General features: G+C 33.0%; 1 protein-coding gene across 4 annotated transcripts; it reads left to right on the forward strand.

The window, feature by feature from the left end:
• Window positions 1-6,129: 6,129 nt before the first annotated feature.
• Window positions 6,130-12,060, forward strand: LOC111006966 (Xanthine/uracil permease family protein). Of its 4 annotated transcripts, none has more exons than XM_022279086.2 (15): window positions 6,130-6,756; window positions 7,118-7,290; window positions 7,852-7,949; window positions 8,064-8,240; window positions 8,512-8,612; window positions 9,031-9,106; window positions 9,267-9,326; window positions 9,476-9,660; window positions 9,966-10,062; window positions 10,230-10,316; window positions 10,858-10,916; window positions 11,021-11,112; window positions 11,187-11,264; window positions 11,354-11,514; window positions 11,598-12,060. In XM_022279086.2, exons 2-15 carry the CDS (start codon window positions 7,188-7,190, stop codon window positions 11,814-11,816), a joined length of 1,593 nt encoding a protein of 530 aa, XP_022134778.1. In that variant the 5' UTR covers window positions 6,130-6,756; window positions 7,118-7,187; the 3' UTR covers window positions 11,817-12,060. The 4 variants fall into 4 exon arrangements, with proteins under 4 accessions (XP_022134778.1, XP_022134780.1, XP_022134779.1 ...); XM_022279088.2 differs by lacking the exon at window positions 6,130-6,756 and adding an exon at window positions 6,833-6,951; XM_022279087.2 differs by lacking the exon at window positions 6,130-6,756 and adding an exon at window positions 6,849-6,965.
• The last annotated feature ends 3,357 nt before the right edge of the window (window positions 12,061-15,417 follow it).

Below are 15,417 nucleotides of genomic sequence, written 5' to 3' on the forward strand. Positions count from 1 at the left end.
ATAAAGTAAAACATCAAGACATTCAACAACCAACATATCTGATATCTCTACAGACCACTCTTCCATCCAGATGTTATGTTCTTACCGTTAGAGGGCTCTTCGTGCCAGAAGATGAGCCAACATTTTCATCCCTCTTTGTGAACTTGAAAACTGCATGCAACCTTTTCGAAAATGTCGATTTTGCAAAGGAGATGATCAATCCGGTTTCTGACAGATCTTCTTCTTCACTTTTCAAGGGATTGAAAACCTATAAAGAGTTAGTCTCAAGCTGGATTGGAGAAATTCATGAATCCGAAGCCAATCGAAGACCTTCCATCGTTGCAAGGGCTTCTGCTTCATCCACTAATGCAGCATTTGCATTATTTTGTATTGTTATATAGTTTTTTAAAACATTTTAAAAATCTATGTCAAAATTTGAAGAGAAAAAAAATTCAAAATTTCGTTTTTGATTTTAAATTTGAACAAGAGTTCAGCCATGTTTTCAATATACGTGAAAATTGTACTAATGAAGTTGTACACAAACCAACATCATTTTCAAAAGCATAAAATTAAAAATAAAATAGTTAATTATCAAGTAGTTGATGAATAATTTAAAAAATTTCTAAATAGTTATCGAATCTAGACACAGTTGGATGAATAAGTTACCTAAGAATCAATCTCCACCCTTAACTTCCACCGTTGAACTAAAGAAAAAAAGGTTTTACAAATAATTATTTCATTTTGACAGCAAACCTTTAGGCTAAATGACTCAAATAATTGTTATGTTGTTTTTTCTTTTTCTTGCTTCTACTTTTTGGGGTAGTTAATGAGAAATCATCTCTAATTTGAATCCTTCAGCAATGAAATCATAAAGTAATGCTTTATGAATAATTCATTATCATTACAAAATATTGTGTAATTATTTTGGAATTTATAATGGATTATTAATTTGGAGGGATTTAGGAGTAATTAGTGAATTATTTATTAATGTTGCATTAAAGGGTTTGTGGAAATAATATTATATTGATTTAAACCAGCCTCTACAAAATTTACCCTTCAAACGTCCCTCTCTACTGTGTGGACTGAAAATTTCCCCCTTCTCTAATGCTTGTTGTTGAAGGGGATTTTTCAAATATTGTAGCCCCGTGGCAGTTTACAATTAATAAAGTACTATTTATTTCAAAAAAAAATTATGGTTCATCTATCTTAATCCATAAACTAAGAAGCATTATTTTAGTTCAAAACTATCATGAAAAGGAAAATTATTTTAATCATGTTTACTATTGAAAAGAAAATTTCAATACTAAAATGAATTTTAAATATATTATTTTACACCGCGGTTATTTATTTTTTATATTTAAAGTTCTAGAAATGATCGATAAAATATCCATTTAATTACTAATATTTTATGATATAAATAAAATTACAATAAAATAGAAAATTTGTATAAAGTTGAATAGATAGGTTATTTTAACTTAGAAATAAAAAAATTCCTAATTAAAAAAAATGACACGAGTAACTTATTAAATAATTAAAATAAAATAGATTACGCAGCTTATGATTCATTCTTATTTTATATGTTTTGATCGTCATAATATCCTAAAATTGAAAGAAAACTCGATTTTTCAATATCAACGTGATTTTTTTCAACGTAGAAAAAACAGTTTAAAGTTGATGGAAAAAAAAATAAACTCGCTTAAATATAAAAAAAATTAAAAAAAAAAAAGAATAGAAGGATAAAGTAAGAAGACCAAAGTACGAGAATCAAAGCCACATGGCTGTCGCAAGTCGAAGTCAAATTGCAAAAATTATTTAGTTTGATTTTTTATACATATAATAAGAAAATAGAAACATTGGGGAATATTTATATGACAAAAGGATAAATTAAAAAGGAAGTTTCCATTGAACCCATGACATTATTAGAATTGCTTTTTAGTCCAACTCCTTGTCTTTATTTCCTTCTCTGTGTCAGATTCTCCCCATTTTCTTTTTTATTTTTTTCATTCATACCAAGAGAATTAATTACAGTATTGGAAAACTAATTGATTATTTCATAAACGTTTCCAATCAAGTTACTCATCATAATTCAACAATTACTTGTTTTTTAAACAATATTTATATCCCTTTATGAATATCCCCGTTTTTCTTTTTTTTTTCTTATAGAAAATAAAAGTCGTATCTTTAATATTGTTGTAAAACAACTTATGGCACACGTAAAGCTTTTGACTTCAAATGAAGGAGCAGAATTTCCAATGTTGAACTTGCTCACATTGATTCATTAATTGTATATTTATCTCTTAATAATTTATCCGAAAAATCAACCATAACTTAATACACATATTTTCAAACTGTTAATTAAAAAAATACACATATTTTCAAATACTTGTCTATGCATATACCTATTGATTAACAGAAGAGGATGTTGTTGTATATCAATTGAGAATTCATTAAAAAATGACTACACATACTGAAATAAATTATGAACTATAATATTTTAAAGTTTAATCAATAATAAAATGTGAAAATTCAAAATTCAGAAAAGATTCAAGCTATTAAAATATTAAAAAAAATACTGTTTTTCAAATGAAAAAACAGTGGACTTGACTTCACTTTTCTTGAGAGAGAGATGAAAAAAATATTAGTAATTAGAGGCTCCATGGACCTAGTGCTAGAAAAAAATTTCGACCATTATTTTTAAAATAAATTTCGAATTATTATTATGTACAAAATAAATTTAAATATTAGCAATATTAAAGAAAAAAGGTCCGTCAATAATGTCGAACAGCAAAATAACCTAACATTTTAGTTGTGCAATGAATGTTTCTGATTGGTCATTCACCGTCTTAGCGTACCGCCCTGTCAGTTGAGTTACCCTACTTTCTATTGTTCTTCACTAATTACTGCACAGTACACCATTACGGACACACCATATTGTCCCTTATTGCTTTCTCTGTTCCATGTCCTCAGCAGGCCACATTTTTTTTAATAGGAAAATTACAAAATTGCTTTGTATGGTTGGGATATAATTTTAATTTAATTCTTATAGTTTTTAAGTTTGATTAATTTTATTTTTTAAAAGCTTCTTCAAGTATTGGTCTATTCCTTAAACCGATTCTGGTCATGAATTGTACAGTTTTTTTTCAAATACATTTTTATTACTGTAATGTGTTTTAAAGCAAAATAAAATAATTTTTCGGGAAAAATAGAGAAGGGAGGGCAATGGATGTCGGTGTATGGAGAGTTTGAAGACAAAATAGAATATTTCTGTTTGTTAAATTACAAAATGAAGTGTGTTTTATAAATTGTAAATGTGAGTTTTTTTATTATATCAATTGCTCGAAAGGAACATGCCATCTACGAGAGAAAATTGCTCAAATCATACTCCATTCTGTATTTTATAATATCTCAAGATTCTTCGATGATATATTCAATTTGATCATAATTTAAGAACAAAAATCTAACAATATACTATCATTTATTTGTACTCCTAACTATAGCTTAAACTTTAAACATATTCCTAATGAAATATTTACCTGTGATAACCAGGGACAAATTCAATTAAGGAGATATGAAACTTAAAAAAATAAACATATAAAAAATAGAGTTTACGCTTCCATATATTTAATGTGATTTTAAGAAAGTAAAAGTGAACATTGAATTATTTAAAAACAAAACAAAACAAAACAATTTAGTGAAGGTAAGGTATGAAATCTTGTAAAACTAATACTTGACCTTATTATTTTCATGATAACTTTGACTCAGAATTAATTCAACCAACCATTCACTAATATCATTGATCATTTAATTTTACTTGACCTGATTGATTTTTTTTTTTCCGGAAAGAACCTGATTGATTCTTTTAATTGGATATGTTTATACGTTTATTATTTCACAATTTATTGATTTATAGTTAATTTTGACCACGACAACCATGCAAAATAATTTAGAAAAAATAACCAACTTCTACCATTTCAACAAAATCTTATAAAATCTTCATCAATAACAATGATCAAAGTAATTTTGTTAAGGTTGTTGCAGGGTTGAAAATCTTTGAAAATCCACTGCCACATGTCGTAGGTCCATACCATATCTCTAAAGAAGTAAATGAGACATGAGTAGTTTGAAGGCATTGAGAGCTGGGGAGGAGGATTGCGAGACGCTCGCAGCACAGGCAATTCCATCCCGTCTCCTTGCTCCGTAATATATGGGATATACATCGTAATCCAAGAGTGATGGAGAACAATTACTATTTGTACAATCATCGGACGCACCGTAATCTCAAAGAGAAGATGACGTCATGATTTTAGGAGAAGATGTCGTCGACAATTAATACCTCACCATAAGCTGTCGCGCCTCTAAATTACTGAGATAGACTAGCTTACATATATGCTTGGATCTCTACTATATTTAAGACTAAACTAGTTCGAACCCTACTGGCTCGTGCTCAAATCAAAGCTAAAAAATACAAATAAAATAATTTATATCATACTTTTTAAAATTTTCAAACCTTCAAATAAGGATTAAAAAGTACCATTATTTGGAAGGAAAAACAACACTTTTGCATTTATATTTTCACACTTGTATCAACTTTTTAAATTTAAATGGTCACATAAATCTAACAACACCATATTAAAATTGTCACAATTAACACTACCTATTAATAATTGAGACACTAATTAAGAATCATCAATTAATTTTTTTTGACAAGTATATGAGTGAATTTTGACATCAACCTAAAAGTATAGGCATGAAGGTTACAATCCAATTAAAAAACAAGTCAATTAAAAATATTAATTGTCATTAAAATATATACCAAGTAAAACAAAATAATTATAGCAAAAAGTGCCAAATATTTTGAACTAAACTATACACGAAACTAAAAGAATAAAATTAGGTGACGTAATTTTTCGTGTGGAAACATTGGATTAGATATTTTGTTATTGTAGGAATTAGGAAAAAAAACAATTAAATTAGGTGGGTGAGTTTAAATTGGGTGCGGTCAAAAGTACGTTAATAAAATAAAATATAAATAAATAAAAAATGAATATTAATTTTTTATAACGCGGGGGCAAAAAGCCAAAATTGAAGGCCCTTGCCAGTTGTACCGTGAATTGTTGGACAAGATACGTTTCATCCTATTTACGTGTTTATTTTCTTATGGCAAACCTAATTAAATTATTTTATTTTTGGTTTTTTCTTTTCACATGCCCTTTCTTTTTCTTTTAAAATATAAATCAACCAACATTTTTAATAAACAATTAGTCTTCTAGGAGACACTTGGCTCGTCAGTAAAATTATCTTATTATATGTATTTATCTCAAATTACGGAATTGCTAATCCCACCAATTATATAATTCATATATGTTAAACAAATCATATCATTCAATGTTACGCTATATCATCAATTTGATCATAATTTGAGTTTAATTTATAGATTCAAATATAATTTAGTCGATAAAACAACCTATACATATTAATGGTTGATAGTTTGATTTTATTTTTACTATTATTGAACGGTTCGTTTTCAAACTTGTTCCTATAATTGTTAATTGACATATATCTTCAACCAAGAGGTTGTGAGTTCGATTCTCCACCCCTCATGTTGTACTAAAAAATGTGTTTCTCTAATTTTTAAATTTTCAAGTTAGAATTGATAATTTAATTGAACTACAAATTTAACTTATGAATCAAATACTTGTTAAGATGGGTGGAAACATAAATAATGTATTCTAGACATTCAAGAGATTTAGATTATTAATCTTGGACATATAATTCAAAGATAAAAAGAGGTATATTGAACTTTGTTTATATTTATAAAAAAAATGTATTTATTTATTATGATTTATAAAATTGTGTGAAAATAGGGATGTGGGAATTTTGTCGGCGGTTCTTTTCTTTTTTTTTTTTTCTTCTTTTAAAACGTTGGCTTTTGTGGATTCGGGCGCCTCTTGTTTAGGCCCGCCCGATATTCCATTGTTACAGCTCGCACGTGATTGCCACTCCCTAAATGTCGAAACTACCCCGTCAATTATTAGCGTTCGTTAGGGGCTGTAGCGTACATCCATCCAAGGGCAGTACCGTCTTTTCCCATCACACTGACGCCTAATTCAATCCAAAGCTCCGGTGGCTTCTTTCTGCTTGTTCGGGAATCGCGTAGAGAGCCGATTGGCAACAATTCTAATTTTTAATTTCTTAAAAAAGTTTTTTTCTTTTACTTTGAGAAACCCTAATTCTTCTGAAACGGCGTCGTTTGTTGTTTTGTATTAATGAATTATAATCTGAATTTGTTTATGGAATGCTGGTGGATCAGTGGTACTTTAAAGTGGAAACATGAAGGAAGTCAGTTGCAGTAGTAATGGCTGTTTTGAGGATGTAAATTTACTAAATTCGATGTTAAGAATGGAATAAAAGTGTATAGAGAGAGATTCAGAAGGGAGCTGTGAGAAAAAGAAAAGAAATTTCTTGAGAGAGAAAGTTGAGCGAGGAACCTGGAAAAGCCACTTTGCAGCTACCCGAGTGTATATTCAGTTTCTTTTTTGTATTCGTATCATTCTATCTTTCATACCTGCCCACGGCACAGCTCTATCTTCAGCTGCTGCTGCTGCCGCCTTGCTTCTGGACTCTGCTTTTGCTCCTATCAATTTCTTGGGGTTTTTGTTTTCTTCATTTCTTCCTCTACTTTTTCAGTGAACCCTTTACTCTTTAGGCTGTGGGGTTAATGGTGTATTCACTTTAAAGCTTTCCCACTTGATTTTGCTTCTGAAAGGTCGTTAAAAGGTACTTTTACTCATCTTTCTTGTAATTTTTCTTCTTTTTTCTTCTTTTGGGGAAATTACTGCAACTGATGTTTCTCCTCATATTACTTATCCCCGTAGCTGCCCTCTTGTTTCTGTGCTTTATTTATTTTATTGTGTGGAGTCCCATCTTTTATAATATTTCCACCTAGTATTCTTGTGGAGGCGCATGCGAGTGGTTTAATCTTCTGGGTCCTTATGTTTTTCTTATTTTTTACTGTTTTCTCTACTCTCTTCACACTTTAGTGTGTGGTCGTCTAAGATTTAGCCCATTTCCCTCATTTGGGGGTTATTTCGGAAGATTTGGGATTTGGGTTTTGCTTAGATTTGAGTTTATTGTACAGGTTCTGCAAATTTTTGCTACTGGGGTCTGAGAGAAAGAGCAGTTTCAAGCAGAGAGCTGTAGAGTGAGCCATGGCGGGAGGTGCAGCACCGAAAGTAGAGGAGCCACAAGCTCATCCGCCGAAGGATCAGCTTCCCAACGTTTCTTACTGCATTACCAGTCCACCTCCATGGCGTGAGTGTCTATTATCTGTATCGAAATTGATTTCCATTTTCAGAACACTGCTCTTGTTTTTCGATTCTTATGACCTAGTTAGCTTAAGTCCGGTTAGCTACTTTTAAGTTCTTGCAGTTTCTTGATTCACTACTGCCATGAATCGATTGCTGAAAGTAACTTTTCTCTTATTTTTATTTCCTCCCTGTTTTGCTCTCTTATTTTGTTAGATTCTTCTGTTCGGAAAGTAAATTTGCATTTCTCTGAGGACGAATCTGACGGATCTTTTGATCGCAGTATCATCTAATCTTGTCATAGGAATAAAGCAGCTAGCCATTCCTTTGCTCACCTCTTTTGGCAAATGTTGTTGGGCTTGTTTCATTTCCCTCTTTTTTTCTTTTAACTCTTACTTCGCACGGAAACTGTAATAATCAAGTTTGGGCATATCAATCTAGTAATTTATTGCGCTTCCCAAATAGATTAGTTCCAATGTTTTCACTTTTACGTGGATTCTCGCTGTTATTTCATTTAGCACCCAGATTATTTCACACCATTTGTTCTTACATTTTCTCCTTGATTCAGCTGAAGCTATACTTCTCGGTTTCCAACATTATCTGGTGATGTTAGGCACTACAGTTCTGATTCCTTCTTCTCTTGTTCCTCAGATGGGTGGTGGATTTGTAAGGCCCAAGTGAAACTTCTATATTATCTTAATCATTATTGTACACCAGTATTCTCTTTCCTTTTTATGAAGGTCCTCACAATCATGTAACTGCAACTTATTATTCTTATAGGAGGAGAAGGCAAAGGTTATCCAGACCCTGCTCTTTGTTGCTGGTTTGAACACCTTGCTACAATCATTCTTTGGGACTCGGTTACCGGCTGTAATTGGAGGGTCGTATACCTTTGTACCAACCACCATTTCAATCATCCTTGCCGGTCGATTTTCTGATACGGCTGATCCTATTGATGTAATGAAAACTAAATCCTTCTGGATAGTTTAACTGAATTGCTTATAGGTCAATCTGATGAATTCTTGATATGAATGTCTAGTGCAGGACTTCATATTTCCTTGTCTTTCATGCTATAAGAAATGCTTATTTGTCCCTATCAATGGCTAATGAAAGCTTTCTTCACTAGTTATAATATGTACAATCAGAATTGAACATCATAATCACTTGCAAAGACTAATAATTGCACGTTTCATTAGAGGCCTTTGACAGTTCTTTGTTGCTGATTCAGAAATTTAAGAAGATAATGCGGGCTATCCAGGGTGCTCTCATTGTTGCTTCAACCCTTCAGATTGTCTTGGGCTTTAGTGGTCTGTGGCGTAATGTTGCAAGGTTCGTCCAGTCTACATTATGAAGGATAACGTAGACAACATAATTACAACTTAAAGATTTTTTTTTTTAATTGCAATTATAGCTGCATGCTCTGTAGTTTTTTTGGCATACGGATGATATTCCAATGACTTGGAATAATATTTGTTGGTTAATTCGATTGATGCTAGGAGACATGAATTAAGTACTCAATTCTATAAGTTTGAATGTTCTTGGCACAAAAATTTAGTTCTTAGATATTTTCAGTTTTTTTAAGAAGTTCTTAAGGTATTGTCAGATTCAGACTGCATATGACGATCTAATAATGATACATTACCATTTTCCCTTGAAGAGTCTATAATGATTTTAAATTTTTTATTCGTGACCTGTTTCCACTTTGAAATTCTCAAAATTCACTTTGGTCACTGTGTCTATTCTCCAGGTTTCTCAGTCCACTTTCAGCTGCCCCTTTGGTTGCTCTAGTTGGCTTTGGGCTTTTTGAGTTGGGTTTCCCTGGGGTAAGTCTCTTGCTTTCTTGCTTTCTTTTTCTTCTTCGTATTCTTCTTTTTTCTTTCTTTTCTTTTCTTTTGTTATGTTTTATTTGCTCTATTTGGAGATGCGTTCAATATTTGAATACTTTTTCACTATAAGGATTCTGACATTTGCCTTGGATGCTAGGTTGCTAAATGTGTGGAAATTGGACTGCCGGAGCTCGTCCTTTTGGTCTTTGTTTCACAGGTATTGTTCTTTATAGCGAGATACATTCAGCATTTTCTTTCTATTTCCATTCTCTAACGAAGAAGATACCGCGACCTTTCTTCCTCGCTATTGACACTTTCTGTAAAGTAATCGATCTTTTGCTCTAATAATGTGTGCTTCTTGTGCAGTATTTGCCTCACGTGCTGAAATCTGGCAAACACATATTTGATCGTTTTGCAGTCATTTTCTGTGTGGCTTTAGTGTGGATTTATGCTCACCTACTAACAGTGGGAGGTGCTTACAAAGGTGCACCACCTAAAACACAATTAAGTTGCCGTACTGACCGCTCTGGGCTTATAGAGAATGCTCCTTGGTGAGTTTTTACTTGCTAAAATAAATATGTTGAGCATGAAGTTGCAATCCTAGCATTCGATGTTGAAGTTAAAATCTTTTGGCATCATACTATTGCATTTAGTCTATAACTTTCTTTTTCCTCGGTTGTGTAACAACGTATGATCTTTTGCCGACCGTTGTTTTCAACATACTCATTGATCAAATTGAATGAATTATTAATAAATATCAAAACATTTCAACAAATCTGCTCTTTTTTTTTTCCCATTGGATATCATATTATCTAATTCATTGATGGGATCAAAAAATTACGTACTTGTTTTGCAGGATAAGACTTCCATATCCATTTCAATGGGGGGCACCTTCATTTGACGCTGGTGAAGCCTTTGCCATGATGATGGCATCATTTGTTGCTTTAGTAGAGGTTTGTTTTCTTTTTCTTGATTCATTGGTCACTTTGTTTACTAACCCATGGATTCGTCCAATTCCGTTTTCTTCACCGTCTGTTTCCTTTGCTATTGGTTAGTTTTATGGTTCTCAAATTTTCCGAAAGTGATATATTTTTCTTTTTCCTACCCATGTCAAATGTAGTCCTCTGGTGCTTTTATTGCTACGTCCAGATATGCAAGTGCTACTCAGCTGCCGCCCTCAATTCTCAGTCGCGGTGTTGGTTGGCAGGTAATGTAAAACTAACTTATCTGTGTAATAAAAAATGTGACTTGGGCTCATAGTTGCATGGCGGTCCAAGATTTAATACGTTTTTGTTCTAGGCCCACCCGGAAGAAAAAGGTTGAAGATGTAATAAGAATGTTGCAAGCACAATGTCTGAGTTCACTACTAATTTGCATAATTAGCAGAGTCCTTTCTCTCTTTCCACATCCCTTACTTTACCTATCCGGTACCTTTATGTCTTGATAGAAAGGAAGATGTTCTTTTAGCAGTTGAGTGGTTCTGTCTTCAAATACCTTATGTTTTTTAGGAGTTGCCTGAACTCCATCATTATCATCAAGCACATGCATGACACAAACACTATAATTTTATCTGATTACCGGGTATCGAGGGGCCCAACTTCTTACATTATGCTCACGGCTCACTTCTGCTAATCTTCGGTGAGGTTTTGCCCACCCCAAAGTTAGCTAATGACAAAAGTTGTGTACCTAGTTTGTAGTGTAATGGATAGCTTTGTGCTTCTTATATATGCATTTGTTTCTGACCCCAGGGAGTTGGAATTCTGCTTTCTGGGTTGTTTGGAACTGTTAACGGATCGTCGGTGTCCATGTAAGAGTTCAGTGAAAAATTCCGCTGCCTTGAGCACTCTACTTCAGTCAAGTACAAAAGATGTTTTTTGTCCGTTTAATGTTCTCTTACCTTTTGTATTTTAGTGAAAATGCTGGTCTCCTCGCATTGACCCGAGTTGGAAGTCGAAGGGTTGTCCAAATTTCAGCTGGGTTCATGATTTTCTTCTCCATTCTTGGTAAGTTTCTGATACAACACAAATTTTAGTGCACTCTGCAGTCTGAACTCATGATTTGATCCATGGGCTCGCAGGGAAATTTGGAGCTGTCTTTGCATCCATTCCGGCCCCCATTGTTGCAGCTCTGTACTGTCTGTTCTTCGCTTACGTGGGTATGCCTCCATCCCCGATAAACCGGTCGATGATCAGAAACGCTATTTTTTAGTTATCTTGGTTGGCAAATGATGCATTTTGTTTGCAGGCATGGGAGGTTTAGCCTACCTCCAATTCTGTAACCTCAACAGCTTCAGAACAAAGTTCATATTAGGATTCTCCATCTTCCTGGGGCTCTCTGTGCCACAATACTTCAATGAGTACACTGCCATTAATGGCTTTGGCCCAGTCCACACAAAAGCAAGATGGGTAAGAAGGGATTCCCCCCTTGATTGTTATGGCCCATCTCTTCACCATACGTTTAAATTCTAACCGCCCCCTCTTTCCTGCAGTTCAACGATATGGTCAACGTCCCGTTCTCTTCCGAGCCATTCGTTGCTGGTATTGTTGCATATTTTCTGGATAACACGCTGCATAAAAAGGATGGCGCAATCAGGAAAGATCGGGGCAAACACTGGTGGGACAAGTTCCGATCGTTCAAGGGCGATACAAGGAGCGAAGAGTTCTACTCTCTGCCTTTCAACTTGAACAAATATTTCCCATCTGTGTGATCTGTTGAGCTCTTCTGTCAAATTCTGCTGCTGCTGCTGCTGCTTCATTCAAAATGGCTCTTTGGGGAAAATGAGATGATAGAATCATTATTGTCTTTTTAATTTATTGCCAGTAACAGCTGTATAAGATAGTTTCTTTTCTCTATAGGATTACTCTTAATAACTTCATTTAATTGCTTCTCTTTTGTATATCCAACGAAGAGGTGGATTTCTAAGTGTCTATGAAAAACAAACGTCCCTTCTATTTTTTCTTTTCCCTTTTCAGTCTCCTCCCCCCTAACTAAACATATTTCAGTAGATCTTATCTCATCATTGTAAATCTTGAAACAGGTTGTTATCCATTCAAATGGATCTTAGTGGAAGGGCAAATATGGGACATAACAAGTTAAATCTAATTTCAAATTGTGATGAAATTATCGTACTAAGTCCACTTAAAGTAATGCGAAAATAGTGACGTGAACTGAGTCGATCCACTAGACTTGACTCGGTCGAGCATATCCACCAAACTTGACTCAATTGAGTAGATCTATCACAGCCAATTTAAGGATAGTTTGATGTCTGAGGTACATTCTACACAACCTTACTCGTTAGGTTCTACGTTTACACGACCCTACTTGGTATGTTCTATTTAACTCTAATTTTTGCTATTAATCCTTTGTTTGACTTAGACATCAGAGTATGTTGGACTTAACTCCACACCAATGTATCTTGTATGTGCAAGTGTTCGTCATAGCATTCAACGACATAACTCGATCCAAATCCTACGTTAATAAGACTCTATATTATCTTAGGGCTTAGATTCAAAGTTGTTTATTATGGAATTGATACACATGACGCGTAAAATAGGGTAAGAGTTCGTGAGAAATGCAATAACTGAATGAGGAGACTAAGGCATGTGACAATCTCTAATGGGCAACAGAAAAAGAATGCCTTTATAGGTTCTTGTGGTTAAGATTGAAGATGACCAGACAAAGGATCCATCTAAAAAATTGAAGGCAATTCATTTAAATTTTAGGTGAGAGGGCAATTCAAGTTTGAAAAGGAGGGCATTTTTGACAAGTCAACCACTCTAATTCAACCTCAAATTGACCCACCCAACCCAAGGGACAATTATATGGAAGTGAGGGCCACAAAGGAATATTCCACATTTTTCTCAAGTGTAAAAACAAAGCCAAAAGCTTCCAACTTTAACCCTATAAATGGGGTGAATGATGAAAATGGTATGGACTACTACTTGGCCTTCAAACTTGAATCCATGTTTGTTTTTGTACAAAATCGATTTGGTTTTACTTATTGGTAATCAAGTAGATTTGTTCCAAGATTCTCCCATTTGAAGCAATAAGCAAAATTTGTATGGATTTAGACCGTTATTAACTTTTTATTTCTATATTGATACGATATTGTTCACTTTATAACTTGACCCACATTTGATCTTTCTTTGCATCCGGAATATAGTTTTAGTCTATAACTTTTGATAAGTCTAAATTGTTAGTCAAGACTGTTTGTTGTAAAATTAACAAAATAGAGTGTTCTTCACTATAGACAGAGTAAAATATCTCCATCATGCTCCCTCATTTTAGAATGAATCAAAGGGAGTTTCAATTCTTAAATTAATGATATCGATCATATTTCTAATCATATTTGACTATTCTGATTAAGTAGAAAGCGTTTTTCCTATTTAAATAACCAATTATAGCTATAATCCATTATTACCATGAATTGAAAAGATTCCTCTAACTTATGAGTCACACACCATCAAATCAAAAGGGAAAGAAAGAATTGGAATCATATTAAATTGAATCTACATATATGAATGTGACAAAAAAAATTACACAATTAATGCCTTGAATTTGAAAGAAGAAAACAAAAAAAGATCTTGGCAAACAAACAGTCAATTAAAAAGTAGACTGTTTTGAGGGCTTGTCATGTTGAAGAACTGTGGAAGAATACTTTCTTTTTTTTTTCCTTTTCTCTCTGGTGAAGGAGATTTGACAAAATTGGAGCAAAATTAGCCGATAAGAAGTGGAGGGGGCCAGTTTGGTAACGTTTCTATTTCTTCTTTTCCAATTTTCTTAAGAAATTTAAGCATTTTGTAACTCATCTATGTTTCTTGTTTCTCCTTTTTGGAGACATTCTCAAAATTGTATAGAAATTTTGGAAATAACCAGATGGGTTTCTTCTTTATTCTTTCCATTTCCAATTTGTTTCAAAACATAAATAAAAAGATTGTTTTTTTGTACTTAAATTCATGGATGTTTGAGTAATGCGATTCATTTTTCTCTATTAAAAATGAAGGAAAAGAAACATAAAATAGAAACATTATCAAACGAGTCCCAAATGTTTTGCCCTCGGACAGAAGTAACATTCTTTGCCAAATAAGCTGATAAGAACATTCTTTTCCATGATTACTATAAAAAGGCTAAGCAACAGAATAACTCAACTTTAAGCATATGGTGAGTGACTCATATATCTAACATTCCAACTTTCTCAAGTACAAAATTACTTGGGTACCCTTCCGTTTATTCAACTTTGCATTTGAAATATCTACAAACAGAGGGTGGATATGGTCCGTATCAATTTTACTATGTAGGTGTTTGATTATCAAGTTTCGGGATTTGGGTATGAGTAACATCAAGTCAGATTAGGAAAACAAATTAATTTTAAAAATTTAAGTTCATTTTGTTTGTGAGGGTATGATCGGTAAAAATAAGTTGATAGTCTGCTCAAATTTTGTAGGCCATAAGAATAGCAAACTTGCAATACTCTCTTATATCAAATTTAAGCTCGACTTCTTGATTATTTCTCCTTTAATCTCGTGTTATTTTAATAATCTAGGCATAAATATGTAAAAAGATATCCAAAATTCCAAAGCCAAAGATGCTTATTTTATAAACAAGATAAGAAGGAAGAAACAAGAGGCATAGAGTCTAGGCAAAATTCCCACAAGTTTCAAAGCTGTTGGTTTTGCCAGAATGGTAAAAAAAAAAAAAAATAATAATAATAATAAAGAATTTGAAGGGTCCCATCAAAATTAGTTTGTGAAGACATTCTCTCTCTATAATTTAATTAAAAAAATAATAATTCCCAAATGGTGGAGAATTTTGATGGAACTCCTTAAAACTATGCATAAATGCTGCAACAACCTATTAAATTCATGAAAAGGAGAAGAAGAAAAATGCTACCCACTGGCTACTGATTTAAAATTCTTGAATCAAGGGGCCAAAAAAGTTGGAATTTCCCATTGTTTATTTGCTCCAAGATATTTATTGTTAAATTAAATTGGTTCATCTAGCTTATCGAGACACATTTTCAATAAAAGAAAATATTTAGAGGTCCGAATCTCCGCTGCTATTGAACTAAAAGAAAATTTGACCTAATTTGAATCATTTAGTTTTTTTTGCTATACCTACCCTTCACATGACTCGATCCTTCCTACTTTTCTAAGATTTTGGCCCATACAATCTCTTGATGTTCTATGTTTTCCTAAACCAAATCGTCAAATAACACTTTATTTGACCTAATTTTATTTTGAATACACCTTAAACAGAACTACATATTTGATTTATTTAAATCTCGAATAACACTTTGATTGACTTAATTT

Source organism: Momordica charantia (genome assembly GCF_013281855.1).
Source record: "Momordica charantia cultivar OHB3-1 chromosome 6 unlocalized genomic scaffold, Mcharantia_2.0 BLBB01000006.1, whole genome shotgun sequence".
In the NCBI taxonomy this organism is placed as follows: domain Eukaryota; kingdom Viridiplantae; phylum Streptophyta; class Magnoliopsida; order Cucurbitales; family Cucurbitaceae; genus Momordica; species Momordica charantia.